The sequence below is a fragment of the Penaeus vannamei genome, unplaced genomic scaffold (genome assembly GCF_042767895.1).
Source record: "Penaeus vannamei isolate JL-2024 unplaced genomic scaffold, ASM4276789v1 unanchor594, whole genome shotgun sequence".
Taxonomy (NCBI): domain Eukaryota; kingdom Metazoa; phylum Arthropoda; class Malacostraca; order Decapoda; family Penaeidae; genus Penaeus; species Penaeus vannamei.
Window position 1 is genome coordinate 32,501 of NW_027213598.1, and position 12,500 is coordinate 45,000.

At 35.3% G+C, this 12,500-nt stretch overlaps 1 protein-coding gene across 4 annotated transcripts in view; it reads right to left on the reverse strand.

The window, feature by feature from the left end:
• Nucleotides 1–2,489: 2,489 nt before the first annotated feature.
• The window catches only part of LOC113812444 (alpha-L-fucosidase), a 10,938-nt gene continuing 927 nt past the window's right edge, over nt 2,490–12,500 (reverse strand). For 2 of the 4 annotated variants that reach the window (XM_027364330.2, XM_070119733.1), the window contains exons 2-11: nt 10,659–10,753; nt 9,654–9,734; nt 7,865–8,020; nt 7,523–7,768; nt 7,093–7,256; nt 6,144–6,345; nt 5,806–5,946; nt 5,230–5,392; nt 4,498–4,639; nt 2,490–3,990 (exon numbers count right to left, since the gene is read on the reverse strand). In XM_027364330.2, the coding sequence (XP_027220131.2) occupies nt 3,883–3,990; nt 4,498–4,639; nt 5,230–5,392; nt 5,806–5,946; nt 6,144–6,345; nt 7,093–7,256; nt 7,523–7,768; nt 7,865–8,020; nt 9,654–9,734; nt 10,659–10,746 (1,491 nt within the window). In that variant the 5' untranslated portion in view covers nt 10,747–10,753 and the 3' untranslated portion in view covers nt 2,490–3,882. The remainder of the gene's footprint in view (nt 3,991–4,497; nt 4,640–5,229; nt 5,393–5,805; nt 5,947–6,143; nt 6,346–7,092; nt 7,257–7,522; nt 7,769–7,864; nt 8,021–9,653; nt 9,735–10,658; nt 10,754–12,500) is intronic. The other 2 variants (XM_027364331.2, XM_070119734.1) reach the window with 1 other exon arrangement.

Sequence of the window (12,500 nt, forward strand, 5' to 3'; positions counted from 1 at the left end):
ACTAAACAGTTGTTCGAATGAAGACATGCGTGACAGTTATAGAGACACATGAAGACAAAAAAAAAAAAAAAAGCTAATAAAGAGACCACCATATAAGGATTTAAGAATTTAGTATTTACTCACAACTAAACACACACACACACACACTTATAACCCATTATGTAAGATGATTGTGATGTATGTACAAAATCCTCTGTTTTGCCAGAGTTTACATCATTTCAGTTTGCTTTCCATGAAAACAAATAATATATATGTTATTTTCTTTTTAATCGTTGTTATTAAAAATGGGCAAAGGCAGAAAATATTACCTATGTACTGACCCCATTAAAGAAAAGCCTAGAATAAGATATAACTTAAACCGTCAATTAAATCTTTGTCTTGTCATTTAATAGTTATTTATAATAAAGGAACTCTGGTCAATCTCAGAACCAAGAAAAAAAATTGCCATTCCAAAACGAGCTGTGGTCGACTTCTAGGACAATAATAAGTAAATATAATCTCATTCAGACATTTCTTTTAGTTGTAGCATGTTCAGATGAAATATTCGTAGGATTAAATATCGAACTGATTATGAAATTTTTCGTTCGTATCGTCGTCGCGGTAGGCCTATTCTCATATCAAGGGCTTTCTACATTTTTTATAATAATTTCACTGCTTTTGCCGCGATTCTGGAGTGTGTTGACGTGGATACACTTGTGGAATGCCAATGTTCATGCCATAAGCTTGGTATGTTGTAAGGAAAGATATTTATGTATTATAAAACGCTAATAAGGTTAAGTATCTTACGGGTCTAATTTTTTTTTATGTTTATAGTATTTCTTTTGTACTTCTAAAGGGGGGAAATCAATATAACTGATTCCAAATATTTTAGGCACGTTTTTCGCGTATTTATGACGTCATTTTGAACAGGTGTTCATTGAACACCACCTTCAGATGAACATCTTAGCTTTAATTTTTCCTTTTTCGTTAATAGAACTAGGATTTTTTGTGACAGTTAATTTCCTCTTTTTAGGGAGTATCAGAAGAAAATTAATTGGTGATTCACACATTTAATTGAAAAATAAATATTGAAGCACACGATACTCATTAAGAATCAAAACAAAAATATCACGAGAGCGGGAGAGAGGGAGAGCGGGAGAGCGGGAGAGGGAGAGATGGATAGAGGGAGAGATGGAGAGAGGGAAAGAGGAATAGAGGGATAGAGAGAGAGAGAGAGAGAGAGAGAGAGAGAGAGAGAGAGGGAGAGAGAGAGAGAGAGAGAGAGAGAGAGAGAGAGAGAGAGAGAGAGAGAGAGAGAGAGAACAAGAAAGAGAGAGAGAGAGAGAGAGAACAAGAAAGAAAAGAGAGAGAGAGAGAACAAGAAAGACAGGAAGAAAGAAAAAGAGAGAGAGAAACTAAAAAAAAAAAAAAAAAATACAAAACAATACTACTATTTACACATTCTTTACCTGCAAGAAATTAACCAAAAGATCACTCTTATGACCATCAACCACACACACACACACACAAATACAGGAAATTATGAACCATTCTGCTGATACACTGTTCTCTTGCAACGGAAAGTCTGCATGCAACCAGAAAAAGGCGGTGGAGTAACATGCAGAAAATATAAAAAAAATCATTATTATGGTAATAGTAATCATGAGGATATTGGCAATGACGATAATATATCAGACATGGTATATTATGTCCTGATCGTTATAGTAATAATAAGGATAACAATAATGATAATCATAATTGTTATTATCATTATTATTATTATTGTTATTATTATTATTATTATTATTATTATTACTACTACTACTACTGTTATTACTATCATCATTATTACTATTACTATTATGATTAAAATGATAATAATCATTACTACTATTTGTTAGTTATCATCATTATTATCTTATAATTATCATTACCATCATCATTATTATTATTATGCCCATTATCATCATTGTTCTCACTATCATCATCATTATTATTGTCACTATTATTGTAATTATTATTATTATTATTATTATTATTATTATTATTATTATTATTATTATTATCATCATTATTATTGCTATCATTATCATTACTTTTATTATTATCACCATCATCATCAAAACCACCTTTATTATTGTTAGTTTTATTATCATCATCATCATTATAATCATTATCATGACTATCATTATCATCATTATTACCATCATCCTTATCATTATTATTCTCATCATTATCATTCCTTTTTAGTCTTATTCTTCTTAGTCTTATCATTATCATCATTATCATTACTGTTGTTATCTTTATTATTATAATTATCATTATTCTTCCTATTATTATTACTACCATGAATATCACTACTATCAAAATTATCACCATTATTACTATTATCATCATCATTATCATCATTACTATTACTATCATACTATTATTATAATAACTATAGCTACAACACAAAATCTTAATATCCATTTAAAAAAGAGTAGGCATAAGAATACCAAAAGTAATGATAAAGATGATAAGGACTTTAATAAGAAGAATATTATCAATAAAACAGACGATAATTATCATGGACATTGCTTTAATGGCATTAATGGCATCAAACATACCGGTTACTATGGTGATATTAGCAATAATGGTAAATTTAAGTCTTGTTAATGTAAATAATAGCAATAGTGGCAGCCATGGTAATGATAATAATGATAAGGGTAATAAATCATTATATTAATGAGGATCATCATCATGATAATAATGAAATCAATAAAAATGGTAATAGATAATGATAATGATGAAGATCATCATCATGAAAATAATGAAAATAACAATAATGATGATGATGATAATAGTGATAATAATAATGATAATCATGACAATAAAAATATGATAATAATAATAGCAATAATATAATAATAAAAGTAATAATAATAATAACAACAATAATGATGATAGTAATAAAGATTATAATGATAATGATAATAATAATAATAGCAACAGCAATAACGATAATCACAATTATAATAATAGTAATAATGATAACAATAATAATAATAATAATAATAATAATAGTAGTAGTAGTAGTAGTAATGATGATAATATTGATAATAATAATGATAATAATAATAATAATAATAATAATAATAATAATAATCATAATAACAATAATAATAATAATAATAATAATAATAATAATAATAATAATAATAATAATAATAATAATAATAATAAAAATAACAATATTGATAATGATAATGAGAATAACAACAATATTAATAATATTTATAATGATGATAATAATAACAATGGGAATAATAACAATAATGATGATAATGATGATAATCATAACAATAACAATTATGATAATAATAATATTAATGATATAACATTAATCATAAAAACAATAACAAAAATAATATTAATGATGACAATAACAATAATAATAAACAACAATAAAGATATTAATAACAACAGCAATAATAATATTTATAGGCATCACTGTAACAATCATTATAATAACAAAATAATAATGACGATGAGAATGATGATAAAAATAATAATTGCACTAACAACAATGAAAATCATAATACTAAGAATGACTAAAATAATAACAATATCATAATAATAACGATAATAATACCAAGGCTAATTATTATAACAACAAAAGCAATAACACTAATGAATGTAATAATAATAATATTAACGTGATATATTACAATAATGATAACACCTATAACATCAAAATAATAAATAATTTATAATAATAACAATAACAATAATACTCATGATAACAAAACTAACAATGATATTAAAGATAATAACAATAAAGATAATATTAATGACACCACCACTAATACTGATAAACTCGATGAACACGTGGCGCCGAGCGAGGTCGTGACCCAAGTCGACCTAGGCTGCCATGACGTCAGAGAGCAGCAGGACCCAAGCCCACTGACCTCTGACCTGGTGCATCAGTGGCAGCATCACCGTCAGCTGACCTTTTTCTGTTTTGGTGAACTGTCGAGAAGGAAACAGGGTGTTGCAAAAGGAGACTGATATGTTGCATGTGGGAGGGATACTTATTGTATGTTATATTTTCTCTGCCCAGAAAAGTAAAAAAAAATACTTGGTACATGTACGACTCTGCGCAATTCTATCAGTTCAAAATATCAAAAATAAAAAGTAAATAATAAATAAGAGAGAGAGAGAGAGAGAGAGAGAGAGAGAGAGAGAGAGAGAGAGAGAGAGAGAGAGAGAGAGAGAGAGAGAGAGAGAGAGAGAGAGAGAGAGACAGACAGACAGACAGACAGAAAGACAGACAGAGAGAGACAGACAGACAGAGAGACAGAGAGAGAGAGAGAGAGAGAGAGAGAGAGAGAGAGAGAGAGAGAGAGAGAGAGAGAGAGAGAGAGGGAGGGAGAAAAAGGGAGAGAGAGAGACAGACAGACAGAGAGAGACAGACAGACAGAGAGAGAGAGAGAGAGAGATAAACAGAGCTTCCCTAAAATACCCAGCAGAGCTCACCTGCAGTGGCTTCACCTTCTCGACGTGTCCCAGCATGTAGGCCTTGGTGCGCGAGGTCGGCAGGACGGAGCCCAGTGTGACCGCCCCGTCCTCAGGCCACCGCAGCACAAAGGCGTAGACATCGTCGCCTTTTGCTGTGTACCTTTTGGGGGAAGGAAGCGGTCTTCTTATTTATTTTTTGAAGAATTTGATATTGAAATTATTATTATTATTATCATCTTATTTCATCTATTCTAAGATGTCTGGACACACACGCGTAAACACAAAGGGCAGCATCAGTCTTCCACTGTCGCGACCATGCACCATAGCTCAAGGTCTAAAATTACTTATTTGTTCATTTGCTACCGTTTTCTATGATCTCCTTCCCACCCTATCATTCTCGAATCCCCCCTCCCCCGCTCTCACCACGCCACGTGACGTCATAGGCCTTATCACCCAAAGCTGTGCGGAATAAGGTCTATATAAGTACAGGACTCGTCACCTCGGAGTTCTGCGCAGCTTTGGGTGATAAGGCCTATGTCGTCAATAGGAGTAGACTGGGTGAGAAGGAGATAATAGAAAACGGTAACAAATGAGCAAATACTTAAGCAATTTTAGATGCCGGCACGTTGAACGATTTGCATATTGGACAAATTTTACAGGCGATGATTATCAGCGATTGTACTTATACAGACCTTTATACAGAATTCCGAAGTGACGAGACCTGTACTTCTATAGACCGCCATAGCTTACCACACTCCCGGCGTCACAGCGTCGCTTTGGTGCGTCCACGGAGTAGACTCGTACACAGCCTGGCCATTGACGTCGAGCCACGAGCCGAGTTGCCGAAGTCGCTCCTCCATGATGGCGGGAAGGTGGCCGTCGTGCGTGGGGCCGATGTTGACGAGAAAGTTGCCTTTGAAAGGGGGACGCGGTGGCTCCATAATTCTAAATTTATTGAGGTTATTTTTTCTAGTGTATATGGGTTGTAGCTGTTCCCAAAAATGTGTGATAATAAGACGAAATACGCTCGTAGTGTACGAATCGCCAAGTTTGTGAGAGAAGAAAATGGCTTACTCTGTTTAGTTATTCTATAATATCTATATGAGAAACGCTTTTATTCACCCTATTCTTGGATATTCTTAATTTACAAGATTCAAAATAACGCCATTGATTTCAACAAAGTGTATTAACCAATGTTTTTTTAAAAACAAGACTAGAATTCTATCAAAATCACAAGAGACAAACGCTTCCTGATGCAGAGCTTCAAGTGTGTACGTGATTAATTAAAAAAATGGCAACCACACAGAACACTCTCCTGAGCTCTACCTCCACAGCTGATGGTTTCTGCCAAGGTGGCGAGGAGTTCCTGGATGGTGAGGTAGTCTCGAAGGGGGGCTTCTCGGCGGAAACCCCAGGAAACCTTGTCCAGCGTCAGGCAGTTCTCCCACTTGTGGTGCTGAAGCGTGCCTGCCGCGAATGGCTCATTTCAGAAAATACGTGTTTGTAAAATATTTCATAGAAAATTATGTAACTATATTTCTAATTGGTTCACACGAAGAGAAATATATTTCATTAATTCGCATAAAAAAACATATTTATAAACATAGATTTAATTACATATAACAAAATAACGAAACTTTTTACACAAACGGACCCGAAAATACCTGGATTATATCGGTCGCTGCAGGTATAGTAGGAACCATGGTTGCACACGACACCTTTGCCCCACCTGTCGTTCACCACCACGTTGTCCTTCACCGGAGACTCGTTGAAGAGCCAGGCCAGGAAGTGAGTCGAGTCCCAGTACGAGTCGGGGGCTTCCCAGTCGCCGTCAGACCACACGATTTCAGGCTCGTAGGTGTTCACCTGTAAGACAAGGGATCAAAAGGTCTTGGTTCGCTTATTATTGGTTAGATTCGACTGGGAGCGAGTTGGTGTTGTATGCTTCGTAATTTGAAATGGTGAAAAGTATATTTCTGTATATATCTATTTGATTCACACGGAGAGAAATATATTTCATTCATTAGCATGAATTAATGAATTATAAACATCTTTCAATTTCATATAACAAAATAACGAAACTTCACACACACACGGGCTTGATATGTTTTCTCTGATTAATGTTGAAGAGATTCAATTTGATGTTGCATGTACTCTCTAGATTTGTTTGATTTTTTATGGACCTTGATTAATATCAGGTCTTATTAACAAAATTACTTGGAGGCTCTATGTTGGTTTTGTATTCTATAAAGATGGACGGCATGTTGGTATTATTCCTAGTAGAAATGTACATGGAAGAAGGTAGATTGTTCAGTACAACATATGGCATATTTTTCTCTATATAATTTCAAAGGCTTTCGAATAAGTTTGGTCGAAGAGATCATATGCTTAGGTTCGAAAGATGGAAATGGCAACGGTCGTTATAACTGTATCATTATTGATTCGAAGACTCGAAATTATCATACATTAATTGCATTAATATGCGAGGGAACATTTTACACGTGGTATTCATTAATCATTAGGTAGGAAAGGCTCATTATCAAGAGCATATCAACGAGAATCTTATCAAGTAATTATGGCTTACAAGTATCGGCTTTAACAGGAATGACTCACCAGCTCGTAGAGTTCGGGGAGGGTCTTCGCCTTGACAAAGTCCTGCGTCTCGAAGCCCCTCGCCTTGTCCTCGAGGTACATGGCGTTGAACCACTCGTACTTGGAGTGGTACAGGCCGAAGTGGATGTGCGGCGTCTTGGTCCTGATGGCTTGGGCGAGGTCACCTGAGGAGGAGGACGAGGTCAAGAGACGAGAACTGACTGCCGCGGGGTTCGGGGAGGTGGTCTCTCACCCGTCCTAGCTTTACGGTGATGGGCGTCCGGAATTCACTACTGTCATAAATAATGATAAATTTAACCAATCTACGCCCTTACCATTCCAACCCTTCTTTAAAGTAAATGCACCTGGGATGTATAAGCTTTTGAAAATATTCTAGTTCAAAACAGGAGACTTTCCATCCTCCTCCGACAGTGACTGGCGATCGACCAACCTACGAGGTCCCTCTTGGGCCCGACGTCGAGGCTGTTCCAGTTCCAGGAGTAGCGCGAGGGCCACAGGGTGAAGCCCTCGTGGTGCTTGCTGGTGAGGACGACGTAGCGAGCGCCCGAGGCGTTGAACACGCTCGCCCACTCCTCGGGCTCGAAGAACTCGGCCGTGAACTCCGGGGCGAAGTCCGCGTACGTGAACCCCGGCCGGTAGTTCCTCTCCATGAACTCTACGTACTTCCCTTTACCATCTGAAGATTTTCAAAAACAATAAGCGAAGTTTGATATCAGAGTGCCTTTGAAATTCGAGGAAGTGTTACATCGCTTAAAGGACATCTTTGACTTACCATGCCAGTATTTCCAGAACCACTCGGAGCCGAAGGAGGGCACGGAGAAGACGCCCCAGTGGATGAAGATGCCCACCTTGGCCGCGTCGTACCAGGCGGGCAGCGGGCGCGAGTCCAGAGAGTCCCAGGTGGGCTCGTACTTCGCTCCTGCCAACCCTGAGGAGGACAGACGGGGATAGTTATAATTCACACAGATAGATGGTTATAATTCACACAGATAGATGGTTATAATTCACACAGATAGATGGTTATAATTCACACAGATAGATGGTTATAATTCACACAGATAGATGGTTATAATTCACACAGATAGATGGTTATAATTCACACAGATAGATGGTTATAATTCACACAGATAGATGGTTATAATTCACACAGATAGATGGTTATAATTCACACACAATCAAACAGACACAAACACGCACGCACACACATACATACACACAGAAGCACAAGCACACACACAAGCACAAACACACACACACATACTTGCACCTCTTCCCTTTAGATTTTAGGATATCTGCACCAATACCACATTCAAAACAACCTATCAAAATATATATTTAAAAAATCGCATTTTAATTAGATTTTTTGCTCACATTATCCAGTGAGGAACGCGGGAGGAGGAAATGCAAGTTTAGAAATTAATTAAAGTTTGTAGTTTCTGAGGATTCCGTCCGCATGAGAGAGTGTGAAAGAGAGAGAGAGAGAGAGAGAGAGAGAGAGAGAGAGAGAGAGAGAGAGAGAGAGAGAGAGAGAGAGAGAGAGAGAGAGAGAGAGAGAGAGAGAGAGAGAGAGAGAGAGAGAGAGGAGAGAGAGAGAGAGGAGAGAGAGAGAGGAGAGAGAGAGAGAGAGAGAGAGAGAGAGAGAGAGAGAGAGAGAACTGGATAAAAAAGAAAATTTCTATTGACTTCTGTCCACAAAACCAGACAAAAAGCAACACACAAGCAAATCCTAACTCGCAACACTTGGCGTGTTCTTCCGTTGCAAAGAATCCAATTAAGAAAATTAATTATACACCTACACCTCTAGCCTAAAAGTCAATAATCTTAACCGTATTTACCTGTATGTGATGAAATAACCTACATATAACCCTATCCCACCTCTTCCCTATAACACTATCACTTTCTCCATTATTTTTTTTAGTTTTAGTGTGAACTATCCGTATGCTAATGGGCTGACCCTATCATTGCCCATATTAGCAATTTTAGCACCATCCAAGCTATGTTAAAGAAATATGATTATGTATATTATGTAGAGATGTGTTCTAGATCATTTACTTAGATTTACATAAACTGATTCTATCTAATTTGCCAATAAAAACCATTCTAGTTGTATAGATAGATTATCCGTGTCACAAGATCAAGACGGATATTAGTCTGACGGTAACGGTCAAAGATTCAAATTCAGACAGAAACGCAAAAATTAACGGAGAAAGGTGCTAGTGCAATCGAGACTTTTAACGGAAAGAAGTGCTAGTGTGATAAGGCCTTTTGACGAAGAAAGGTGCTAGTGGGATAGGGTTCTTTGACGGAAAAAGAGCTGCCATAGGGTATTCTAACGGAATGGAGTGCCAATGTGATAGGGCATTTGGTGGGAAAAGTGCTAGTGTGATAGGGTCTTTTGACGGAAAAAGTGCTAACGTCAGAGAAACTTTTAACGGAAAAAAGTGCCAGAGTATTAGGGCCCTCATTCCCACCCCCTCATTCCCATGCATCCCACTTCTTCATTCCTCATTCCTTCCTTCCTTCCACTCCTCCTCCTACTGCCCCAGGATCCTGGTACTCACCAAAATCGGAATCCTGCTGTTGCAAAGTTCTTAATATTCTGCCTAGGCCTTCGCGAGTCAGTATTGCGCACACTGTTGACCCTGCCCATTGACCAGGAGAAAAGATGGAGCGTTTACTACATAGTTTGACCGTTATTTCATACTAGCGTCTCTACAATAAGGGGGTTAGTATTGATGGTTGTAATGCTGACAGATATCTTCCATTAGAAATAATAAAAAAAAATTATCTCTCCTTTTTATATGTATGTTTTATATAATCTAAACACACATACACATGCGCGAGCGCATGTGCATACACACAAACACACACACACACAAACGACTCACACAGACTTCAATAAGTCTAGTTTGTGCATTGTGGGTTTTTCTACCACACACACTCATACATACATACATACATATATATATATATACGTACATATATATACATATACATATATATACACACGAACACACACACATATACACTCACATATGAGTGCTCGCTCGCACACACACACACGCACATACACACACCTGTATATATGTATATATATATATATATATATTTATTTATATACATATATATTTATACATTTATACTATATATATATACATATATATATATTTATACATTTATACTATATATATACATACATACATACATATATATATATATATATATATATATATATATATATATATATATATATATATGAATGCATATGTATGTATAAAAACACACATATATATGTATACATTGTGTATATGTGTACGTGTCTGTGTGTGTATTCATATATGTAAACACAACCCCCCCATATATAAATGTATACACACACACACACACACACACACACACACACACACACACACACACATATATATATATATCTACATATATACTGTATGTATGTACATAAATATGTATATATATATGTATATATATATATGTGTGTGTATCTATGTATATATATACACAAACACACACATATAGAATCAGACTCGGAAGGCAGGCAGGGCACCAACCGAGCAGACACAGAAGCAGGACGTGGGCGAGCGAACACCGCCTGACGGAGCGCGGCAGAGAGGAGATGCGCCACGTGATGCGCGACATGGCCGGCCTGGAGAGATATGAGGAAAAAAGGCTTCGTTTAACGATCGCAGTGATGGTGATGATAATGATGATGATGATTGTAGTGGTAATTAGGGTGATAAGAGTGATGAGAGAAATGATTTACAACAATAATGATGATGGTGGTGATGATAGTTATAGTAATGATAATGAGAATAACAATGATAATGATGGCTGTAATAATGATAATGAGAATAGCAATGATAATGATGGTTGTAATAATGATAATGAGAGTAACAATGATAATGATGGTGATGATAGTTATAGTAATAATAATAATAAGAACAATAATGATAATGATGATGATAATGATGATTGTGATAAATTTATGATAAGAGTGATGATGGAAATAATTTACAATAATAATGACAACAATAATGATAATGATAGTGATGATAATCATAGTAATGACTGAGAACAACAATGATAATAATGATTGTAATGATAATGATGATGATAATAGTGATGATAGAAATAATTTACAATAATAATGATAGTGATGATGATTATGGTTAATAACAATAATGATAGCAATGATAATGATGATGATAATTATAGTAATGATAACAATTATAATGATAATGAAAAATAATGATTGATGGTGATAACAATGCCAATAATAATGATACTCTGAATGAAGATAAACAGTTATCATGACTCTAATGGCTATAATGTTGTAATACTGCTCGAGAAAATTATAACAATGATAATAACAGTAGTGCTAATAATACAAATAATGACTCATTCTGGTTACTAAAACTAATTGCCTTAATCGAATACGAGAGTAGCTCCCTGCGCCCCCGCCCTCCCCCCCCCTCCCCATGGAAAAGGAACGAGTGAATGGACAATAATAATCATATATATTAAAAGGCCGGCTGGTGTATCGCGTTCCAATATATTGACGCCACCATTCGTCACCCAGAATGACATTTTCCTTTCATATATATATATATATATATATATATATATATATATATATATATATGTGTGTGTGTGTGTGTGTGTGTGTGTGTGTGTGTGTGTGTGTGTGTGTGTGTGTGTGTGTGTGATATTTTTTTTTCTCACATTTTCTTTATTTATTTCTTTTTCTTTTTTCTTCTGTTCTTTTTCCTTTTGTTTCTTTTCTTATTTTCCTCTTTTATTTTTTTTTTCGTTTCTCTCTTTTAATTTTTAGTATTATATATCTTAGTACAGAAGCATTCACCCTAAAATCCGAACTAATAAACACAGCATTTTATCGTCCTGATGTAGTAATATTTTTAAATCACTCTGATGTTAATGACGTTCACATTTCACTGCGCTATTTACAATGACGATAATATCATTATTCTGTTGCCTAGGTACCCATGAGAGAAAATGATATTTATGGTAATGTCAAAACACCTGAAAATACATCACACAAAGGCAGTTTTCCGAACACGCGCGCAGGGGGTCACGTGACTGTAACCGACACAGTTACAAATACGTGATACTTTTATATATATATATATATATATATATATATATATATATATATATATATATATATATATATATATATATATATATATATGTACACTTCATTGTTATGCATTTGGTATAAACAATAAGGAAATAAAAGGGGAAACATTACAAGACGCGAAAAGGATAAGATGGAGGAAGGGGAAACAACTGTAAGAAAGGTTGAAAAGGTTTTTTTTTTTTTGGTTTTCCGATGCAACTGATCGTTAAGAAAAGATTAGCGCAATTGCAATGGA